This window comes from Symphalangus syndactylus, chromosome 10 (assembly GCF_028878055.3).
Source record: "Symphalangus syndactylus isolate Jambi chromosome 10, NHGRI_mSymSyn1-v2.1_pri, whole genome shotgun sequence".
NCBI lineage: Eukaryota > Metazoa > Chordata > Mammalia > Primates > Hylobatidae > Symphalangus > Symphalangus syndactylus.
The window spans coordinates 112747195-112771166 of NC_072432.2; the positions used below are offsets into that span (position 1 = coordinate 112747195).

General features: G+C 41.1%; 1 protein-coding gene across 1 annotated transcript in view; it reads left to right on the forward strand.

Moving 5' to 3' along the window:
- The window catches only part of KCNH8 (potassium voltage-gated channel subfamily H member 8), a 373450-nt gene that overhangs the window by 322143 nt on the left and 27335 nt on the right, over positions 1 to 23972 (forward strand). Inside the window, exon 12 of the mRNA XM_055295551.2 lies at positions 23730 to 23768. Within this exon, the coding sequence (XP_055151526.1) occupies positions 23730 to 23768 (39 nt within the window). The remainder of the gene's footprint in view (positions 1 to 23729; positions 23769 to 23972) is intronic.

Sequence of the window (23972 nt, forward strand, 5' to 3'; positions counted from 1 at the left end):
GGGTTCTGCGATGTTTGCTTCTTTCCTGCTTCGCAGTAGTCAACTTCCTGGTGGTTCAGCCTCTTGAAAGAAGCTTGAGAGTAAGCTTCCTTCTGCCTCAACAGGACTGAAAAACCACTCAAAATCCTTCCAAAGGTGAAGCATTAGCATCCCATAAAAGGCTGGGTCCCAAACATTGTTACTATAGTATCTTCTGTCAGGATTCAGAGGCATTTAATGAGTTAGAGAAACAGATGAAATAAATCAAAGGACTGCCTTCCCAACTACAATAATTAGTGGAAATTCTAATATTACGAACATTTACCATTGAGGAATTTAAGAATTTAAGGCAATTATAGGTTGAATAGCCAAAGTCAGGTATAAGCCTATGCGAGCTCTTATAGAAATGTCTTCATTCAGTAGAATAAAGACAACATTAGAGAATACAATAGCACTTTTCACTTCTAAAATTGCTATCCATGTGCCTGGTATGCTTGCTTTCATTTGCAATTCAAGCTCAATAGTAGAATCTTGAAGCCTTCTCTCCACAGTTTAAGAAAAAAAGAGTTGTGAATTTGTTTTGCTTTTTTTGTTACAGATAGTATGAGTACTAAGAAACTATATTTTCTCTGTCTGGTTCTTCATGCCAAAAAAACAATTATCTTTCCAATTTAAGAGTCCTCCCTCTCAGTTCCCACTGTATTCACAAAGTGATAGAGCAATTTAGGTGGTTAGGATTGGGAGAGAAAGGAGAAGAAAAGCTATGTGGAAACTTCTTAAATCAACTGACTGTGGCTGAGATTATATTTCTTTCCCACTCTATAAGGTTATAAAGCCTTACTGCTGTTCATAATAACATTGTGCCAAGACAAATCTTTCTTTCCCACATTTGGTTTCTTCCATCCTAATAGATGGAAGGGCACAATTCTAAGGTCTCAGTAGGCTAACCCTCAATCTTCTTTATCTCTCTCAACACTTCATTGATTTTGTTTTTTATTTATATAGATTTATGGGGTACAAGTTTAATTTTGTTACATAGATATACTGCCTAGGGGGAATCACTGCTTTTAATGTATTTATCACTTAAATAATATATGTTATACTCATAAGTAATATCTTAGCCTCCCCAAAGGCTTCATTGCAGTGAGCTCCATTTCTCTCTTTTGTCTAATTTACTTCCTTTTTGTTTACAACACTCCAACCTCTAAAAGTCTAGTCTTTTTTTTAAAAGTTATCCCCAGTAGAGATTAGAGATGACTAGAAGTTCTTCATGTTGTGTAAAGGATGTAAAAATTTTATGTAGAAGGGACTCAAAATTGGATAAGACTGCCCTCTTCAAAACATTTAAAACTTCTGAGTCCTCTTCTAGATGTTAGAACAAGAAAATTGGGATCAATAAGGTTTTTCTGTTCAAAGTTTATATTCATGCATTTTTTTCCGAAGGAGAGAATGTCTGTAATGTATCACATTTCCAGAAAAATCTATGACCCAGAAAAGGTTAAAGCAGTGCTTGAGCAACCTCGTATCATGAGCTGTTTGGGTCGGCTTTATGGGAATCATCAAAACCCTGGGCTGGATTAAATTATACGGTACATCAGGCATTTATTCTTTCAGCTCAAGTAACAGCATGAACTGCTGGAGAAAGTACCTGAGAAAACTTATGGTTGGATAAGGAATACTGAGAGTCAGGATGCATGGCCTATGACAGACATTCTGTTCTTAACTTGATGGATGAAGTTGTAGCAGGACGAACCACAGACAAGAACCCCTCAGACACCAATTTGTAGAAGGAAAGGGCTTTATTCAGCTGGGAGCATCAGCAGACTCACGTCTCCAAAAACCAAGCTCCCCGAGTGAGCAATTCTTGTCCCTTTTAAAGGCTTACAACTCTAAGGGGGTCCATGTGAGAGGGTTGTGATCGATTGAGCAAGCAGGGAGTACGTGACTGGGGGCTGCATGCACCTGCACTGGTAATTAGAATGGAGAAGAACAGGACAGGGATTTTCACAGTGCTTTTCCATACAATGTCTGTAATCTATAGATAACATAACCGATTAGGTCAGGGGTCAGTCTTTAACTACCAGGCCCCAGGGTGTGGCGCCAGGCTGTCTGCCTGTGGATTTCATTTCTGCCTTTTAGTTTTTACTTCTTCTTTCTTTGGAGGCAGAAATTAGGTATAAGACAATATGAGGGGTGGTCTCCCTCTTTATTCCCCCTCCTTTGAGAACCTCACCCATTAGTGGGAGTTTTCACTTTTATTTTTACTACCTGTGTCTTTTTGCAAGACAGATCGATAGTAATTCATATAGTACACTTGTGCTAAAGCATTTTTGTGAACTAAGGTAGCAATGAAGCTTTTTATCATTTGAAGAAGTACAGGTAGTAAACAAGGGAGCAGTAAGCAGGTTCTTGTTACTATTATAACTCTTATTATAAGAGTTTTAAATTCTCCTAGCACTGGGAGCCATTTTTTAAACATGGCCTTAGGATTAAATCCATGCCACACTTGCACAGGCACATGTGTCAGTTTTGTCATATTTTTAACTATGTCTTCAACTACTTGTCCTTGATCATCTATGTGTAGACAGCAATTAGTAAGGTTAAATTTCCTACAGACCCCTCCTTCAGCTGCTAGCAAGTAGTAGAGAGCTAATCTATTTTGATAAATAGTATTTCTCATCTGAGTTTCTTGCCAGACCAGAATAGTCAAGGCTTTGCTGGTTTTATTAGTGATTATTTCTAAGACAGCTTGTAACCGTATGATTTGGTTGATCACATAAATGGGATCTGGTATCCCCACGAGCTGTGTTGTGTCTAAGTAGCAGGCCTATAATATTGTATGATTTTTTTCAGGGGGCTATTTATTATTTTTTTAATTTTTTATAACTATGCTTCTCTTTTCGTGGGAAGCATAGACAGGGAAGCCTAGGAGTTTGCCTGTTTTTATGGGCAGTAGGAAGAAAGATGGTTTAATAGTGCCAATAACACAACTACCTGCCCACTGGTCAGGTAATTTGGCATAAGCTCTATGCCCACATATCCAGTATAATCCAGTGGGGGCTGTCCAGTCCCGGTGGGACTCCAGGTAGGTCCACACGGTTTGCAACTTTGGGAATTTACTAAATGGATTCCTTTTTGTGTGATTTGAACTCCACCCAGTGACTGTTTTCGTGTTACCATTATACAGTTTCTGTCCTAGACAACTAAGTCGTCCTAGGGGGTGAGTGAATTTTTTTTTTTCTAGCTATGCAATATTGTCCAATAATTGAGGCTTTTAGGACCTAGAAATTATCAGGGTGATTTTTTTGAGCTGGGAAATCTTCAGGAACTGGGTCTGTAAGTACTAATTTTCATGCTTCCTATGGCTATTGATCGCCTATTACAGTTTCTCCACATACATAACACGAAGTGACAGTGAGAAACTGGGCTACATGCTCGGCTAAATGCAAAAAGAAATTTCTTGGGTTTTTTTTTTGGAATTTCTGGTACTGGCACATTTAGTTAATCATAGAAAGTTTAAAACACTGGCTCAGGAGAGCGTCTGTAAACTTTTCCCGGAACTAAGATATTTACTCGAGGATCCAGTCTGGCCCCATCGATTCCTAAGGTCACACGTTCCCCTTTTTTTCAGTGAGGATCAAGGGGATTGGTTATTACTAGCTCTAAGGAGTTACATTGTCCCTCAGTACAGGAAGGGCCATTTTTTTCTTTTTTGAAGGTGGACTGGATCATTTTTATTTTTTATTAAAGTGGCCTAAATGACACAAGACCAGTATTTACATTTATATTTATATCGTCCTAATTTATGACAAATTTACTTACTTTTGGTCATATAGTCTTTTTTTTTTAATTAAAAGAGTCACATTTCCTTTCTAACTTATTGCTATTAATGACAGCACAGGCATCAAATTTCAAGATTATGCATTTGGGCATAATCTTTTTTTTTGTCCTGGCTAATACTTTACTTGTATTATTTATGAGTCCTCACCAGTCTTTAGTTCTTAATCTTATTTTAAAAACTGTGGACATGGGAGGCTCAGAGGGGTCATAACACACATCTGGCTGATCGTTTCCTGGACTACATACCTTGTACTGAGTGTCATTATATAAACATGCTCCTTTTAAAGTTTCTAGGCATTCATAGTAACTACAGAACAGAAAGATTGTTTTACCTTCTTGCCTTACCTCAGTAACCTGCTGTATACACTGAGAGTAGTCTTTCATGCGGGGAAAATCAGTGGAAGTTTTTACTATACAAGTCCAAATTATAAGGAAAATGAGTTTTACGATGATTCTCCTCATGCTTCGGCCGTGCGTAGACCAGTCAGCTTCCGGGTGTAACTGGAGCAGGGCTTGTCGTCCTCCTCAGAGTCACTTTGCAGGGGTTGTCCAGGCTCGATTTTGTCTGCTAGTTTTCAGTGGCTGTAGTTTTCACACAGCTGTCGTGGATCCAGGCTGGGATTCCTTCTACCTTTACAGCCATGGGGGTGGTCAGGATGACGGTCTGAGGTCCTTTCCATGGTGGCTGTAAAGGGGCTACGTTTCAGTCCTTGATCCACACGCGATCACCTGGAGAGAAGGGATGAAGTGGGGAGAATAAGCTGATGGGACACCTCTTATTTACCTAAGTTGAGATTGCTTTTGTAATTTTTCTTAAAGCCTGTAGCTGTCGCCGTAATTCAATTTCACCTAACTCTCCGGGAGTGCCTGGAAGTCTCTGTAGTATAGGAGGAAGCCTATGATACAGTATTTCATAAGGGGAGTATTCTGTTTTCTTAGAAGGCGTGCATTTAATTTTAAACAATAGCATAGGAAGGGCCTGTATCCATTTTAATCCTGTTTTCTGACATACTTTTTTAAAACTATTTTTATAGTCCGATTCATTCACTCCACCTTTCCGGAACTCTGAGGTCGGTAGGCGGCATGTAGCTTCCAAGTGATTCCTAATGCCTTTGCTGTTTTCTGTACAGTCACAAACCTTTTACCTGAGCCGATTCGGAAGGGCAGTCTAAACCTAGGAATAAGATCTCAGAGAAGCACACGGGTTACTTCGTAGGCCTTTTTAGTTTGTGTTGGATCAGCCTCCACCTACCTAGAGTAAGTACACACAAGAACCAGCAAATACTTGTTACCTCCACATTTCGGCATTTCTGTGAAATTTACCTGAAGATCCTCAAAAGGAGCTGCTCCGTAAGCTTGTATGTCGGGTGGAACAGTGGGGCCTTGCCTCGCATTGTGCTGTTGGCAAGTAACGCACTGTTGTGCTACTGCTTTGGCAAGGGCTGGCAAATGTGAGATATAGAAGTACTGGCGTAACAACTTTTTAAGTGACTCTTGACCTTAGATGAGTGGTTTCGTGCACGGCCAATACGATTGTGGCTCCCAGCAACTGTGGCACAGCTACCTTCCTATCTGGCAATCTGATCTATCCTCCTTTAATCACTTGCCCCCTTTCTGCGTGGAAGAAGTCCTTTTCTTCCTTAGAATAGGTAGGTACCAGGTCAGGTGTTTGAGGGAGTAATGGGGCTGCTACTGATGCCCGGTAAGGGGTAGATGCTGCTTTTCGAGCTTCTGAATTAGCTCAAGAGTTTCCTAGGGCCACCGAGGTGGAGGCTCGCTGGTGTCCCCTGCAGTGCATGACTGCCACCTTTTGAGGTTTTTACACTGCCTTTAATAATTGTAGAATTTCTTGTTGATATTTTATGACCTTTCCCCCAGAGTTTAACAGGCCCTTTTTCTTATATAATGCTCCATGCACTTGAGGGTTAGAAAGGCATATCGAGAGTCAGTGTAGATGTTTACAGTCTTACTTTTACTGAGTTCTAGAGCCCAAGTTGAAGCAATGAGCTCAGCCTTCTGGGCTGAAGTGCCCTGTGGCAATGGTTTGGCTTCAGTGACAGCATCCAAAGTTACCACCGCATATCCTGCACATCTTTCATCTTGTGGGTTGATGAAGCTGCTCCCGTCTACATATAACTCCCAGTCTACTGATGCCCATGGCTGGTCCTGAAGGTCAGGTCTGCTAGAATAGACTGAGCACAACACCTCTACACAGTTATGCTCAACCAGCCTTTCTGATAATGGGAACAGGGTGCTGGGATTTAGGTGGTTACAGACTTCAATTGTTATGTGGGGATTTTCACATAGCAAGCTTTGGTACGTGGTTAATTTAGCATTTGTTAGCCAATGATGTCCTTTGGTATTCATCAAAGTTACCACAGCATGGGGGGCTTTTAGATTCAGCTTTTGCCCAAGCGTTAGTTTATCTGCTTCTTGTGCTAACAGGGCTGTTGCTGACAAGGCCCTTCCTTAGGCATGGTGGCCAGCCTTTGGAAACCCCCTCTAGTTGTTTTGAGAGATAGGCCACTGGTCTTGGCCAGGGCCGCACAGTCTGGGTTAAAACTCTAACTGCCATTTTTTTTCTTTTTGACACATAGAGTGTAAAGGGCTTTGTCAAATCTGGTAGTCCTAGGACACAGGCCGACGTAAGTTTTTCCTTTAACTTACAAAAGACTTGCTGTTGTAGAGGCTCCCATTTAAAAGTTACTGGTTGCCCCCCTTTGTAGCCCCATACAAAGGTTGGGCTAGTACTGCAAAGTTTGGAATCCATAATCTGTAAAACCTTACATCTCCTAGGAATTCCCTTACTTGCCTTCTGGTTTTAGGTTCCAGTAGGCTGCAGATTACCTGCTTTCTTTCTGACTCCAGGCTGCGCTCCCCTTTCCGAATAGTGAATCCCAGGTAGCATACCTGCTGTCTGCAGATCTGAGCTTTCTTCTTGGACACTTTCTACCTACAGTCCTCCAGGTGCTGAAGTAGGACATCCATACTTTTTGCACACCCGACTGCCATGGAGTGTCCCCGCAGAAGGTCGTCCATTTACAGGAGCAAGATGCAGCCTAGGTCTTTAGCAGGAAACTTTTGCAGGTCTTGAGCCAGGGCCTCCCTGAAGATAGTAGGGGAGTTCTTGAACCCTTGGGGAAGCCGAGTCCAAGTGTACTGAGTAATGACACCTGACTCCGGATCCTCCTACTGAACGGCAAACAGCTTCTGGCTCTCAGGAGCTAGTCTGATGCTAAAGAAGGCATCTTTTAAGTCCAGACAGGTAAACCAGCTGTCCTCAGCAGGCAGTAGCCCTAACAATGTGTAAGGGTTAGGAACTGTTGGGTGCAGAGTCACTGTAGCTTGGTTGACCAAGCACAAGTCCTGCACTGGCCGGTAGTCCTTTGTCCCTGGCTTAGGGACAGGCAGGAGGGGAGTGTTCTATGGAGACTGGCAAGGAACTATAATTCTAAATTATCGGTGCTTTTAAGCACCTGAGATGAACCTGGATTCCTTTAAGAGCTTCTCTGGGAACCAGATACTGCTTTTGTCTAATTGGCTGGGCTCCAGGCTTAACTTCTGTGAGTACGGGGGCTTGATTGACTGCCAGTCCCGGAGGATTATCCTCTGCCCATACTCGGGGCCATCGCTTAGCTAGACTGGTTTTATCTCTTGGCCTGGCTCAGTTAGAAAAAGTCTCTATTCTTTTTCCTGGGGGACCGTAAGGGCCACGGTAACTCCTGTTCCCAGTAACTTTAGCTGTAAAGAGCCCTGTTTTGTAAAGGAGATGGTGGCTCTCAGCTTACTAAGCAAGCCTCTTCCCAGCAAAGGCAAGGGACAGTCAGGCACGTACAAGAACTGGTGAACTATTTTATGTCCCCCCACCAAGCAGGTCCGTGGTAGACAGAAAGCCTGCTTAGTGGAAACTTCTGTTACTCCGATTTTATCAATGGTTTTCTTGGATAAGGGGATGACCAGGGTGGTCACTACTGAATGTTCAGCACCAGTATCAACCAAAAACTTAATGTCCTTGCCTCCAATTGTAAGTCTGACCGTGGGCTCCTTGGGGGCGCTTGAGCCCAGTCCCCTTCAGTCTAATAGCCCTTCAGCCAGATTGAACAAAGCTCTCTCATCTTTATCTGAGGTCTTTTGTTCTGAATCACCTTGTTTTTCCTTCAGTTGGGAACACTTATTATTCCAATGTCCTGTTTCCTTACAATAGGAGCACTGGTTACACTGTAAGTGTGGGCGATTAGACTTAAGTATTCTTCCCAGAACCCCCCTTTTCTTTTCCTTTCAGGGGAATTCCCTTAATGGCCGTGGCCAGTAAGTTGGCGTTTCCGCCTGGCCTGGCGTTCGGCTTTCTCTGCGGCTTGTTGCATCTTTATTCACAAACACTTGATTGGCTATTTCCAGTAACTGCAAGGTATTCATACCCACAAACCCTGCCTGTTTCTGCAATTTTTTCCTGATATCTTCTGCGCTTTGACTAACTAAGGCCATGTTAATCATGCGCTGATTTTCAGGGCTATCTGGATCAAAAGGAGTGTACATACAGTAAGCCTCACACAGTCTTTCATAGAATTGTGCTGGACTCTCCTCTTTTTCTTGGATGACCTCAGAGACCTTATTTAAATTTGTAGCCTTTTGAGCCCCTTTCTTTAGACCTTTTGTCAATGCCTTAGGGTACCGTCTTAGCCTCTTCGTGTCTGGTCTCCCTCGTTCGGGTCCCATTGGGGGTCTGTTCCTGACAGCTGAATTCTTATATATTCTTGGGGGTTTTGGTAATCAGCTGGGATGTGCTACTCTAGCCACTTAGTTGCTGCCTGGAGCACCCTTCGCCTTTTATTTGTATTAAAGAGGTATGTGAGCAGCTGGTGGCAATCAGCCTAAGTAGGATTATGAGTCTGTATAACGGTTTGGAGCAAGTCAATTAAAGCTTGAGGCTTTTTGGTATAAGGTGGAGTATTATTTTTCCAACTGAGGAGGTCAGCAGAGGTGAAAGGTTGATACAAAGGCACGCCTTTCCACCACGTGTCCATCCTCATTTACCCCAGTAATACTGCTGTTCTCTCAGGGGCATTTGGATTCCAGTCTTAGGCCGTAAGCAAGCTGCCAAGGGAGGAGTTTCTCCCGCGGCTTCACTTCCTCTTTTGTCTACTCTGGGTGGTCTAGGAGTGTGGCTATCCTGTGGAGGTGTAGGTACTGTGGGTTCAGGAGTGGGGAGCCCTTCCTCTCAATAAGGAGGGGGTATTGCTGGTACCAATTCCTGCCATGATTCTTCTGGTGCTGGGACAGACAGAGCTTTTGGTGCTGACTTCCCTCAGCGGGTGGAGCGAGAACCTTCCTTAACTAACTGTCCCTTTGCTACTAGTACTGCTGCTGCCTGTCCTCTTAACTACTGTGGGGGAACTAAAACTAACTGTAACCAAGAATCTATATGTATATACAGGAATTGATCTGGGTGCCCTGGCTTACAAGTTACCTTGTGCCATACTTTTGAGAGAAGGGACCTGTCCAGGCTTCCTTCTGATGGCCAACCTACCTGTAATGCTGGCCAGTCTGTCTCACACAAAGTTCTAAGTTTTCCTGGTGTCGTAACTCCATAGTCTCCCTTAAATCCTTTTTTGAAATTTTTCAACATAGTTCCTGGTGGCATGGGCTTACTTTGTGCCTCACCCATGTTTCCTCCAGACAAAACACCACGCTCACACCACACTCACACCACAAGACAAAGAACGGGTAAAGAGGGCACACACACACTTTCACAGTTTACACCAAACCAGAAACAAAACCAAAATCAGAGTATCAAGAAGTCAAAACCAAAACCAAAGTATCAAGCAATCCAAGTCAAGCCAAAAACAAAAACCAAAGTGCCGGTACAGGCACACCGTGGGTGATCAGGCCATGCTTCCACTCAAATGGAGTGGGCAAGTTCCAAAGACCAGTCTTACCAATTTCAGATGTCCGGACTCCAAGTGCCAGATCCTTCCCGGTGTTCAGCCACTGCGTTGATCCTCCACGAGGGCCTGCTGTCCACCGCTCTGACGAGGCATTCCACCAGGGCAAATGCCTACCCGAGAGTGCTCTCAGGATCTGCATCACTCAAGCTGGCTGGAGTCCCCCGCAGGGATGCTCCACAGGGCAGGCCTAGGCCGCCTAAGGGGCTGACTCGACTGTCCGTCCGTTAATCACCTCGCTTCCTGGTCAGGAAACCAAGAAATGTAGCAGGATGAGCCACAGACAAGAACCCCTCAGACACCAGATTGTAGAAGGAAAGAGCTTTATTCAACTGGGAGCATCGGCAGACTCACATCTCCAAAAACCGAGCTCCCCGAGTGAGCAATTACTGTCCCTTTTAAGGGCTTACAACTCTAAGGGGGTCCATGTGAGAGGGTCGGGATCGATTGAGCAAGCAGGGAGTACATGACTGGGGGGTTGCATGCACCTGCAGTGGTAATCAGAATGGAACAGAACAGGACAGGGATTTTCACAGTGCTTTTCCATACAATGTCTGTAATCTATAGCTAACATAACCAATTAGGTCAGGGGTCAATCTTTAACTACCAGGCCCCAGGGTGTGGCACCAGGCTGTCTGCCTGTGGATTTCATTTCTGCCTTTTAGTTTTTACTTCTTCTTTCTTTGGAGGCAGAAATTGGGCATAAGACAATATGAGGGGTGGTCTCCCCCCTTAAAGTGAGCAAGTAATCTCATCTCCCTGGGCAATAGTGTTTCTAAACACTGTTTCTTGGACTAACTCAGTGGTTTCACATCTAACCTGGAGACTTTTGGAAAACTCTGGATCACTGGGTTCCATCCACCACCAGCTGTAAGAGACTCACCGTAGTTAGCACAATGGATTTTTTTTTTAAGAAAGCTACTCAAGACATTCTATTCTTTGACAAGTAGAGAAATCATTTCAGCAGACAGTCTGTGGTCACTTCTAGCTTTAAAATGCTGAGTTTCCAATAAAAAAAAAATACTCTGGGCAGAATCTGGATTGGTATGAAGTGTTAATCATCTGAATAAACATATTATAGTGCTCTTTTTAAGCATAAGTGATTAATACTACGTGTAAATGAAATTATTCAGATAGCCCATCAGATTCCTTGGAAATTACTAATTATATACATATATATGTGTGAGTGTGTGTGTGAATGGAGTACACTTGATTATGCCTCACACTTTCAAAAAAATGTTCAGCCTTTATTTTAGATATATGGGGTACATGGGCAGGTTTATTACATGGGGATATTGCACCAAGGTAGTGAGCATAGTACCCAACAAGTAGATTTTCAACCCAGGCCCTCTTCCCTGCTCTCTCTAGCAGTCCCCAATGTTTATTATTCCTATGTTTATGTACATGTGTACTCATTGTTTAGCTCCCATTTGTAAATGAGAACATGTGGTATTTGGTTTTCTGTCCCCCATTAGTTTGCTGAGGATTCTTGCCTCCAGATTCATCCATGTTGCTGTAAAAGACATGATTTCATTCTATTTCATGACTGTATTACTATGGTAATTTATCACTGTGGTGGATATGTACCACATTTTCTTTATCCAATCCACCACTGATGGTCACCTATGCTGATTCTATGTCTTTGCTATAGTGAGTAGTGCAGCAATGAATATATGAGTGAACATTTCTTTTTGACGTAGTGATCTATTTTCCTTTGGGTATGCACCCAGTAATGGAATTGCTGGGTCAAATAATAGGTCTTCGTTTTTTGTGAAATCTCCAAACTGCTTTTCGCAGTGGCTGACCTAATTTACATTCCCAGCAACAGCTTTTCCTTTTCTCCACAGCTTTGCCAGCATCTGTTGTTTTTTGACTTTTTAATAATAACCGTTCTGACTAGTGTGAAATGGTATCTCATTGTGATTTTGATTTGCATTTCTCTGATGATTAGTGATGACAGCTTTTTTTCATATGTTTGTTGGCCACTTGTGTGTCTTCTTTTGAGAGGAATCTGTTCATGTCTTTTGCCCACTTTTTAATAGAGTTGTTTGGTTTTTGCTTGTAAATTTGTTTAAGTTTCTTATAGATTCTGGATAATCAGACCTTTTTCAGATGTGTAGTTCGTAAATATTTTATCCCATTCTGTCAGTTGTCTGTTTACTCTCTTGATAGTTTCTTTTGTTATGCAGAAGGTCTTTAGTTTAATTAGATCGGACTTGTCATTTTTTGTTTTCACTGCAATTGCTTTTGGGGGCTTGGCAAAAAATTCTTTGCCAACACTAATGTCAAGAAGAGTACTTCCTAGGTTTTCATCTAAGATATTTATAATTTTAGGTCTTATACTTCTATCTTTCATCCATCTTGAGTTAACTTTTGTATGTGGTGACAGATAGGGGTCTAGTTTCATTCTTATGCATATGGCTATCCAGTTATCCTAACACCATTGGTTGAGTAGGGAGTCCTTTCCCATTACTTATTTTTGTCGATCTTGTGGAAGGTGAGAGGTTTTAAACATGTGGCTTCGTTTCTGAGTTTTCTATTCTGTTCCATTGGTCTGTGTGTCTGTTTTTGTACCAGTACCCATGCTGTTTGTTCATTATAGCCTTATGGTGTAGTTGCAAGTCAGGTAGTGTGATGCCTCCAGCTTCATTTTTGTTATTGTTGTTGCTTAGAATTGCTTTTGCTGTTTGGGCTTTTTTTTGGTTCAATATGAATTTTAAAATAGTTTCTTCTCATTTTTTAAAGAATGATATTGGTAGTTCGATAGGAGTAGCATTGAATCTGTAAGTTGCTTTGGCCAGCATGGTCATTTTCATGACACTGATTCTTCTAGTCCTTGAGCATGGAATGTTTTTTCGTGTGTGTGTGTGTGTGTGTGTGTGTGTGTGTGTGTGTGTGATTTCTGACTTCTTTCAGAAAACTTTTGTAATTTTCCACGTAGAGATCCTCCACCTCTTTGATTAGCTGTTTTTCTAGGTATTTCATTTTCTTTGTGGCTATTGTAAATGAGATTGTGTTCTTGATTTGACTTTCAGCCTGGACATTATTGGTGTATAGAAATGCTATTGATTTTTGTACCTTGATTTTTGTATCCTAAAACCCTACTAAAATTGTTTATCAGTTCTAGTAGCCTCTTTGCAGAGTCTTTAGGGGTTTCTGGATATACAATAATATCATCACAAAGAGAGACAGTTTGGCCTCTTGTCTTCCTATTTGGATGCCTTTTGTTTCTTTCTCTTGCTTAACTGTTCTGTCTAGGACTTTCAGTACTATGTTGAACAGGAACAGGGAGAGTGGGCATCTTACATGGTTAGGCTTTGTGTCCCCACCCAAATCTCATCTTAAGTTGTAATCTCCAGGTGTTTAGAGGAAGAACTGCTGGGAAGTGATTGGATTATGGGGCAGTTTTCTCCATGCTGCTCTCGTGATAGTGAGTGAATTAGATCTGATGGTTTTATAAATGGCAGTTTTTCCTGTGCTCTCATACACTTGCTTCCCTCTCATGCCTGCCACCATGCAAGATGTGCCTGCTTCCCCTTCTGCCATGATTGTAGGTTTTCTGAGGCCTCCCCAGCCAAGCAGAACTGTGAGTCAATTATATCCCTTTTCTTTATAAATTACCCAGTCTTAGGTAGTATCTTTATAGCAGTGTGAAAATTGACAAATACAGCATCTTTCTCTTGTTCCAGTTTTCAAGGGGAAGGGTTTTAGCTTTTGCTCATTCCATATGATATTGGCTGTGGCTTTATTATTGATGAGTCTTATTATTTTTTTTTTCCTGCTCTACACAACATTATTCTCCTTATGTTATTTATATTACAAATTACATTAGTACATGATGAACCATTAATATAGATTGTTTTATTATAACTTTTATTTTAGGTTCAGGGGTACATATGCAGGTTTGCTATATACATAAACTGTGTATCACAGAGTTTTGGTATATAGATTATGTCATCAGCCATGTACTAAGCCTAGTACCCAGTAGATATTTTTTCTGATCCTTTGCCTACTCTCACTCTTCACCCTCAAGTAGGCCCCAGTGTCTGTTGTTCTATTCTTTGTTTTCATTGTTTAGTGCCACTTATAAGTGAGAACATGTAGTATTTGATTTTCTGTTCCTGTGTTAGTTTGCTTAGGATAATTGCCTCCAGCTCCACCCATGTTGCTGCAAAGGGAAGGAGCTCATTCTCTTTTGTGGTTGCATAGTATTCCATAGTGTATATGTACCACATTTACTTTATCCAGTGATATGTGTCCCCACGCAAATCTCGTCTTGTAGCTCCCATAATTCCCATGTGTTGTGGGAGGGACCCAGTGAGAGATGATTGAATCATGGGAGTGGGCCTTTCCCTTGCTGTTCTCATGACGGTAAATGGGTCTCACGAGGGCCAATGATTTTAAAAACAGGAGTTTCCCTACACAAGCTCTCTCTTTGCCTGCTGTCATCCATATAAGATGTGACTTGCTCCTCCTTGCCTTCTGCCATGATTGTGAGTCCTCTTAAGTCATGTGGAACTGTAAGTCCAATAAACCTCTTTATTTTGTAAATTGCCCAGTCTTGGATATATCTTTATCAACAGCATGAAAATGAACTAATACATTCAGTCTTCTATTTATGACCATTTAGGTTGACTCCATGTCTTTGCTATTGTGAACAGTGCTGCAGTGAACATATGCATGCATGTGTCTTTATGGTAAAAGTCTATATGGCTATATACCTGGTATATGGGTATATACCTGGTAATGGGATTGCTAGATCAAATGGTAGCTCTTTTTTAGCTCTTTGAGGAGTCACCACACTTCTTTCCACAATAGTTGAAATAATTTATACTCTTACCAACAGTATATACGTGTTCCTTTTCCCCCATAACCTTGCTAGCATTTATTTTTCAACTTTTAATAATGGCCATCTGACTGCTGTGAAATACTATCTCATTGTGGATTTGATTTGCATTTCTCTAATGGTTAGTGATGATGAGCATTTTTTCATATGTTTTCTAGCCACTTGTATGTCTTCTTCTGAAAAGTGGCTGTTCCTATCCTCCGCCCACTTTTTTATGGGGTTGCTTGGTTTTTGCTTGTAAATTTGTGTAAGTTCCTTGTAGATTCTGGATATTAGACCTTTGTTGGATGCACAGTTTGCAAATATTTCTCCCATTCCGTAGGTTGCCTTTTCACTCTGCTGATAGTTTCTTTGGCTATGCAGAAGCTCCATACTTTAATTAGTTCCCATTTGTCAATTTTTGCCTTTGTTGCAATTGCTTTTGGCATCTTTTTTGTGAAATCTTTGCCAGGTCCTATGTCCAGAATGGTATTGCCTAGGTTGTCTTCCAGAGTTTTTATAGTTTTTATAGTTTTGGGTTTCACGTTTAAGTCTTTTTTTTTTTTTTTTTTTTTTTTTTGAGACAGAGTCTTGCTCTGTCGCCCAGGCTGGAGTGCAGTGGCGCAGTCTCGGCTCACTGCAAGCTCCGCCTCCCGGGTTCATGCCATTCTCCTGCCTCAGCCTCTCCGAGTAGCTGGGACTACAGGCGCCCGCCACCACGCCCGGCTAATTTTTTGTATTTTTAGTAGAGACGGGGTTTCACTGTGGTCTCGATCTCCTGACCTCGTGATCCACCCGCCTCTGCCTCCCAAAGTGCTGGGATTACAAGCGTGAGCCACCGCGCCCGGCCACGTTTAAGTCTTTAATTCATCTTGAGTTAACTTTTGTTTATGGTATAAGGAAGGGGTCCAGTTTCAATGTTCTTCATATGGCTAGCCAGCTATCCCAGCACCATTTACACCACTTATTAAATAGGGAGTCCTTTCCCCATTGCTGGTTTTTGTTGGCTTTGTTGAAGATCAGATAGTTGTAGGTGTGCAGCCTTATTTCTGAGATCTCTATTCTGTTCCATTGGTCTATATGTCTGGTTTTGTACCAGGACCCTGCTATTTTGGTTACTGTAGCCTTGTAATATAGCTTGAAGTCAGGTAACATGATACCCTCAGCTTTGTCTTTTTGCTTAGGATTGCCTTTGCTATTCAGGCTCTTTTTTAGTTTTGTACAAATTTAAAATTTTTTTTTAAATTGCATGAAGAATGTCACTGGCAGTTTCATAGGAATAGCATCTGTAAATTACTCCGTGCAGTATGGCCATTTTAATGATATTGATTCTTCCTAATCATGAGCATGGAGTGTTTTTCCATGTGTTTGTGTGTGTCATCTATGATTTCCTTGAGCAGTGTTTTATAATTCTCATTGTAGAAATCTTTCACCTCTCTGGTTAGCTGTATTCCTCAGTATTTTACCCTTTTTGTGGCAACTGCAAATGAGATTACATTCTTGATTTGGCTCTTAGATTGGATATTGTTCATATATAGGAATGCTACTGATTTTGTACATTGATTTTGTACCTGAAACTTTGCTGAAATTGTCTATCAGATCACAGAGATTTTGGGCAGAGACTATGGGGTTTTCTAGATATAAAATTATGTTGTCTACACACAGGGATAGTTTGACCTTCTCTCTTATTTGGATGCCTTTTGTTTCTCTTGCCTTATTATCCTGGCCAAGGCTTCCAGTACTATGTTGAATAGGAGTCATGATAGAGGGCATCCCTGTCTTGTTCTGGTTTTCAACAGAATGCTTCTAGCTTTTGCCCATTTAGTATTATGTTAGCTGTGGATTTGTTATAGATGGCTCTTATTATTTTAAAGTATATTCCTTCAATGACTAGTTTATTGAAGGTTTTTAACATGAAGCGATGTTGAATTTTATCAAAAGACTTTTCTGCATCTATTCAGATAAACATGGGTTTTTAATTTTAGTTCTCTTTACGTGATGAATCATACTTATTTATTTGTGTATGTTGAACCAACTTTGCATCCCAGGGATAAAGCCTACTTGATCTTGGTGAATTCGCTTTATGATGTGCTGCTGGATTCAGTTTGCTAGTATTTTGTTGAGGATTTTTGTCTGTGTTCATCAAGGATATTGACCTGAAGTTTTCTTTTTTTGTTGTGTCTCTGCCAGTTTTTGGTATCAGAAGCTGAAATTCAAAGAAATTGAAAAAAGGAAAATGCCTTTTCCTGTTTTCCATTTGCTTGGTAGATTTTTCTTTATCCCTTTATTTTGAGCCTGTGATTGTCATTGCATGTGACATGGATCTCTTGAAGATGGCATACCAGGGGATATTGCTTCTTTCTCCATGTTGCCACTCTGTTACTTTTAAATGGAGCATTTAGCCCATTTACATTCCAAGTTAACATTTATATGTGTGGATTTGATCCTCTTATGTTGTTAGCTTGCTATTATATAGATTTGTTCGTATGGTTGCTTTATGGTGTCACTGGTCTGTGTACTTAAGTGTGTTTTTGTAGTGGCTGGTATGTTTGTTTGTTTGTTTTTCTTTCCATGTTTAGTGCTCCTTGCAGGACCTCTTGTAAGGCAGGCCTGGTGGTAATGAATTCCCTCAGCGTTTACTTGTCTGAAAAGGATCTTATTTCTCCTCCACTTATGAAGCTTAGTTTGGCTGGATATAAAATGCTTGTTTGAAAATTATTTTCTTTAAGAATGCTGGGATACTGTATAAAAACAGACACATAAGTCAATGGAACAGAATTGAGAGTCTAGAAATAAGGCCACACACCTACAACCATCTGATCTTCAACAAAGCTGACAAAAACCAGCAATGGGGAAAGGACTCCTTATTCAATAAATAGTTCTGGGATAACTGGCTAGCCATATGCAGAAGATTGAAACTGGACCCCTTTCTTTCACCATATATAAAAGTCAACTCAAGATGGATTAAAGACTTATATGTAAAACCCACAACTATAAAAACCCTGGAAGACAACCTAGGGAAACACCATTCTGGACATAGGACCTGGCAAAGATTTCATGATAAAGATGCTGAAAGCAATAAAAGCAAAAATTAATGAGTGGGATCTAATTAAAGAGCTTCTGCACAACAAAAGACACTATCAACAAACAGCCTACAGAGTGGTAGAAAATTTTTGCAAACCATGCATCTGACAAAGGTCTAATATTCCGCATCCATAAAGAACTTAAACAAATTTACAAGCAAAACACAAACAACTCCACTAAAAGGTGGGTAAAGGCCATGAACAGACACTTTTCAAAAAAAGACCTACAAGTGGCCAACAGTCACATGAAAAAAAGCTCAGTATCACTGATCATTAGAGAAATGCAAATCAAAACCATGAGATACCATCTCACACCAGTTAGAATGTCTATTATTAAAAAGTCAGAAAATAACAGATGCTGGAAAGATGCAGAGAAAAAGGAAGAATGCACTGTTGGTGGGAGTGTAAATTAGTTCAACTGTTGTGGAAAGCAGTGTGCCGATTCCTCAAAGAGCTAAAAACAGAACTACCATTCAACTCAACAATCACATTACTGGGTATATACCCAAATGAATATACATTGTTCTACCATAAAGACACATGCACACATATGTTCATTGCAGCACTATTCACAATAGCAAAGATATGGAATCAATCTACAAGCCCATTGATGATAGACTGGATAAAAGAAAATGAGATATATATATATATATATATATACACACACACACACATATATATCCCACATTTATATGTATTATATATACGTATGTGTATATATATACACTATATATATATACACATACAATCTCTGTATACGTATATATAGATATATATATATATACACATACAATCTCTATATATGTATACACACACACACACACACACCCCATGGAATACTACACCGCCGTAAAAGAGAATGAGATCATGTTCTCTAAATGAACATGGATGGAGCTGGAGGCCATTATCCTAAGCAAACTAATGCAGGAACAGAAAACCAAATGCCACATTTTCTCACTTATAAGTGGGAACTAAATGGTGAAAACACATGGACACCAAAAGGGGAACAACAGACACTGAGACCTACCAGAGGGTGAAGGGTTGGAGGAGGGAGAGGATCAGAAAATATAAGTAATAGGTACTAGGCTTAGTACATGGGGGATGAAATAATCTGTATATCAAACCCCCGTGACACAAGTTTACCTATATAATAAACGTGCACATGTACCCTTGAACTTAAGTTTTTTTTAAAAAAGAATGTTGATATAGGCCCCCAATTTCTTCTGGCTTGTTGAGTTTATACTGAAAGGTCTGCTGTTAACCTCATGGGGTTCCCTTTGTAGGTGACCTATCCCTTCTCTTTAGCTGCCTTTAACATTTTTTCTTACATTTCAACCTTGGAAGATCTGATGATTATGTGTCTTGGGGATGTCTTCCTCTTTAGTATCTCACCGGAGTTCTCTGCATTTTCTGAATTTGAATGTTGGCCTGTCTAGACAGGATGGGAAGGTTTGCATGGATGATATTCTGAAATATGTTTTCCAAGTTGCTTGCTTTCTCCCTAGCTCTTTCAGGGACCCCAATGATTCATAGATTTTGGTCTCTTTACATAACCTCATATTTCTCAGAGGTTTTGTTCATTCTTTTTTATGTATTTTCTGTTTTACTGAGTTATTTTAGAGAGCCAGTTTTCGAACTCTGAGATTCTTTCCTCAGCTTGGTTTATTGTGCTCTTAATACTTGAGGTTGCATTGTAAAATTCTTGTAGTGTGTTTTTCAGCTATTTGCTTCTGTTTTATAATGGCTATTTCATCCATCAGCTCCTGAATCATTTTATGGTACTCATTAGATTCCTCGTATTAGGTACTGACTTTCTCCTGAATCTCGATGGTCTATGTTCCCATCCATATTCTGAATTCTATTTCTGGCATTTCAGTGATTTCAACCCAGTTAGGAACCCTTGCTGGGGAACTAGTGTGGTTGTTTGGAGGAAAGAGGCCACTCTGGCTTTTTGAGCTCCCAGAGTTCTTACGCTGGTTCTTTCTCATCTGTGTGGGCTGGTGTTCCTTTAACTGTGGTGTAATTTGGGTATAATCAGTAGGTTTCATTTCTGGATGTTTTCAGAGGGCCGAGGCTTTGTGCAGGGCCTTTATTTTTAGCTGAGCTCATCTTTGGTTTCACAGAGGAGTATATTACCAAAAGTATTTTTGGTGCTGAAGTTTGTGCTGTGATTTAGTAGGTGGTGCTTAAGTGAAATGGCCAGTAGGTAGGCACTTGCTTGGCCATGTGGCTCCTCTGTATTTCCTCATGATTGCAGCTGTGCTCCCTCTCAGCGCTCTGACGGTGTAGGCTCCTCTCCCACTTGAGTGCTGGCTGCAGATCTCGGTTTGGCTCTCCTGGGCTGCACACTGCAATTCTGGGGTAAGCTCAGGCTTTATGTGGCCTCCTCAGCTTGGAGGTGGCAAGGCCAAGGACCTTAGCAGTGACTGTGACAGAGGGCCTTTCTCTCGTCTCTGGGGGCTCCACTCCAGAGAAATGCAGAGTTGCTACCAATCAGTATAATCAGTCAAGGTTGGGGTGGCTGCACTGGGGACGCCCTACCTGATAACAAACAGGGAGGGTACGTAGGTCACAGGGTAGACAGACCGGCCTCTTCTCCTTAGGGCAACTGCAGCTTCCTAGGAGTGTGATTAAAGCACTCACAGTCTTTTTGCCTTCCCCAGTCCAAGGGCAGCAAGAGCAGTACCACCCTGCAGTGGCCATGGGAGTGGGCCTTCAGTTGTCTCTGGGACGTCTGCCTCAGAGAAACACAGCGCCCCTGCCACTGGAAATGTTCAGCCAGGGGATGAGACAAACGCACTGCTGGCCTGAGCTGGGGGCCCTGCTTGGTGAAGAATGGAGGTTCGAGAGCTTACAAGGAGGAGAGACTGAGCTCCTCTCTGTGTGGTGGCTGTGGTGTGCCTGGAGCACAGGTGAAGCCCTCAGACTGTTTCTTCCCTATACCAAGGGCAGCAGGAGCAGAACCACTGCTGTGGCAATGACGGAGGGCTGTTGATTGCCTCTGGGAGCCCTCACCAGGGAACCTCAGAGCCAGTACCAGTGGGTGTGCTCAGCTATGATGAGGAGGCTGATCTGTGGTCTGGAGCCAGAAGCCCTGCCTCATGAAGAGTAGGGGGCCTGGACTCACAGGGAAAAGGGTCTGGATTCCTCTCCTTATGGTGTGTAGTGTGCTGAAGGGGCCAGCATAGTGACTAGGCCCTTTGTTCCTTCTCCAGCCCCAGAGCAGTTAGGGCAGTACCACTGCAGCTGCAATGGCAGAGGGATTGTGGGTTTTCTCTGGGAGTTCCTGCTTAGAGAACTGCAGAGCCACCTCCAACTGACATGTTCAGGTGGGGACAGGGTAGTTGTGTTGGAGTCCCAGGTCACAAGGGCCACCCAGTAAGGAGAAACAGGAATGGAGACCTGTGTGGAAAAAGGTCTGGCTGCTTTTTCCACAGGGAAGCTGCATTGTGCTGGGGATCTGCACCAGTCCCTTGTCACCACGCACCTTCTGGAAGCCTGAAGGCAACAGGGGCAAGGGCTGCAAGACAGCAAAAATGGGGCTTGCCTCTGTGGGAGCACCGTCCCAGAAAAACACGGAACTGCTACCTTCCCAAAAGATGGCTCTTAATATTTTCGGGTATATTCCTCTGATGACTAATCTGGGTTATTATCATGAAGGGAAGTTGATTTTATTTGCATCTATTTAGATGATCATTCGGGTTTTGCTTTTAATTCTGTTCATGTGGTGAATCACATTTATTGAATTTTGTATGTCAAACCAGCCTTGCATCCCAGGAATAAAGCCTACTTGATCATGCTGTATGAAGTTTTTGATGTGCTGCTGGATTCAGTTTGCTAGTATTTTGTTGAGGATTTTTATGTCTATATTCATCAAGGATATTGGCCTGAAGTTTTCTGTTTTCATTGTGTCTATTCCAGATTTTGGTACTAGGCTTATTCTGCTCGACTCTTGACCATCAGTACATTTGGTAAAAGATGAGATAAGGTTACCTTAGGTAATCAAAGGTATCAAAAAGTAGGAGGAAGAAAAATATATTGCATGCCGAACACTTAAATATAGTATTGCATTTAACCTTAATAACAGCCAATCTGGTGTCCATTTCTCTGCTTAGTCAGTTATTACTTTGCAGTCATCACCAAATCACTTAACTCTAATTTGGTCCTTTTGTTTCCTCTTCTGCAGAATAGAGACTAAAAATACCTATATTATAGGATCACAGTGGGAATTAATGGGCATAATGTCTGGGAAACACTTATCAGGGTGCTTATCACATGATGAATAAATAATTGATAGGAAATAGGATGATAATAACTGTGATGTTGATCAGGAGCTCTTACTACTCAAAATGTGTCTCCAGGGCCAGCAGTACCAGTATTACCTAGGAGCTAACTAGAAATTAGGAATTTCAGGCCCCACCTCAGACCTCCCATGTCAGAATCTGCATTTTAATGAGATCCCTAAGTAATTCATGTGCACATATATGTTTGAAAAGCACTAGTATAGAAAAATGACTCTGGGATTCAGCAACTTGACAGAACTCATCTAGTGGTAAACCACACAGCTGGAAGCATACTCAAATCAGAAGACGCTAAGGCCAGCATCTTTCTCTTATATCTCTAACGGTATCTGTGATTGGAGGTGTTCAGGCTTCTTGAATCCCATTGTGATGTCCTTCTGTAATCCAACCTATAAATGAAAGGCTTTTTACAAACATGTTTTCACATCTACCACAGTAGCAAGAACACCATAATTTTATTTTATTTTTCACATTTTTAATTATTCAGCTGTTTTATTTGTCACCATTTAGGGAATTATTACAAAACGTATGTCTAAAATGCATCTGATTAATGCATATTTAGCTGGCTAAGCAGATGTAGAATCAGTTGACTGCTATCACAAAATTAAATACTGATGAAACATATATTTGCACAGCAATAATGATCCTGGCATTTGTATAAATATAACAGATCTATTTCCCTAATCATCTAGGGAAAAAAATGAGGAGAGGGTGACAGAATTACCAAATTTGTCTGGCTTACTAGGCAGATCATTTACAAGTACAAATTTTTTTTTCGTGTGAATAAAATCATGTTAATTAATAGCATCTATTACCACATTAAAATGAAAGAAGTGTATTTGAGCAAAAAACAATGTAGATAATATCAGAAGCATGTTTCCAGGACATGTCATAATTTCCAGAGCTTCTTTGTACATCATGGAAGGTGCATGTTTTTAATATATTCCTCTATAGTGCCATAGTTTGATTTTATACAAAATGTGTCCTGAGATTCAAGCCTAAGTGTATAAGATATATACTTTTCCCCACATTTTAGCATCTCTGAAATTTAAATCTGTCTTAGAATTGATGGTATATCAACACTGATTGGCAGCAGTTTTTCTTCTTTTTTTGTAATCAATGGAATATTTGATTCAATTAGGGGATTAGGATTCCCAGTAAACTGAAACCTAGTCCACAGGGATTACCACAGTGAGATAGTGGAAAACAAGTGGAACAGAAAGGATAGCTCATGCCCATGAGCGTTCAGGCAAAAAGAGAGGTGAATAAATAGAAGTAATGAGATTAAATAAGAAACGATTTCATAGATTTCTGTTTCCACAGAGCCAGAAAGAAAAATCAAGGAAGATGAGTAAATTTAGCAAAGTAGCAAGAAAGAAGAATAGGGAGATAGAGGAAAAAAAAAAAAGGAGAGAGAATGAAGCATCAAGATGGAAAATACAGCCAATAAGCCCACTATTGTGATCATTATTTTCTAGGTGTGGTATCCTGTGGTGGACATTCAACTTGGTGCTCCTTTTCTCATTACACACACTGATCAGTAGTGGTCCTAGAGGGTAGGATGAGGCAGTTGTTTTTGGCACATTGTAGAAGGCGTTTTCTCTTCTCTGGCCTGCACAGGTAGATCCACACCCCTTCCTGTGCTCCTTCCCTCCCGCAAACTCTGTACAAATTTCTCTTTCCTCTGCCTGCTGCATTTCACCCAGTCCCAAACCACCAGGAGATATAAAATGATTAATACTTCTGTTTGTTCTTTCAGGTGATATCAAGACTATCAAACAAATCTACGGTCTCACAGGTATGACTTTTGCTACAGAGCAAAATATTTATCTAAAATCTGGAGGATTACCAATAAATCTGTCTTTCTCTTCAGAATTTCATGTATTTTACTTTCCCTACTTGACTTCCCAATGAGAGATGTGGCAACTGACTTGCTTAAGTTTGAGTATAGAGGAGAATTGAAACTCCTATTTCTATGGGAGCATTTTATAGTTATTGTTAT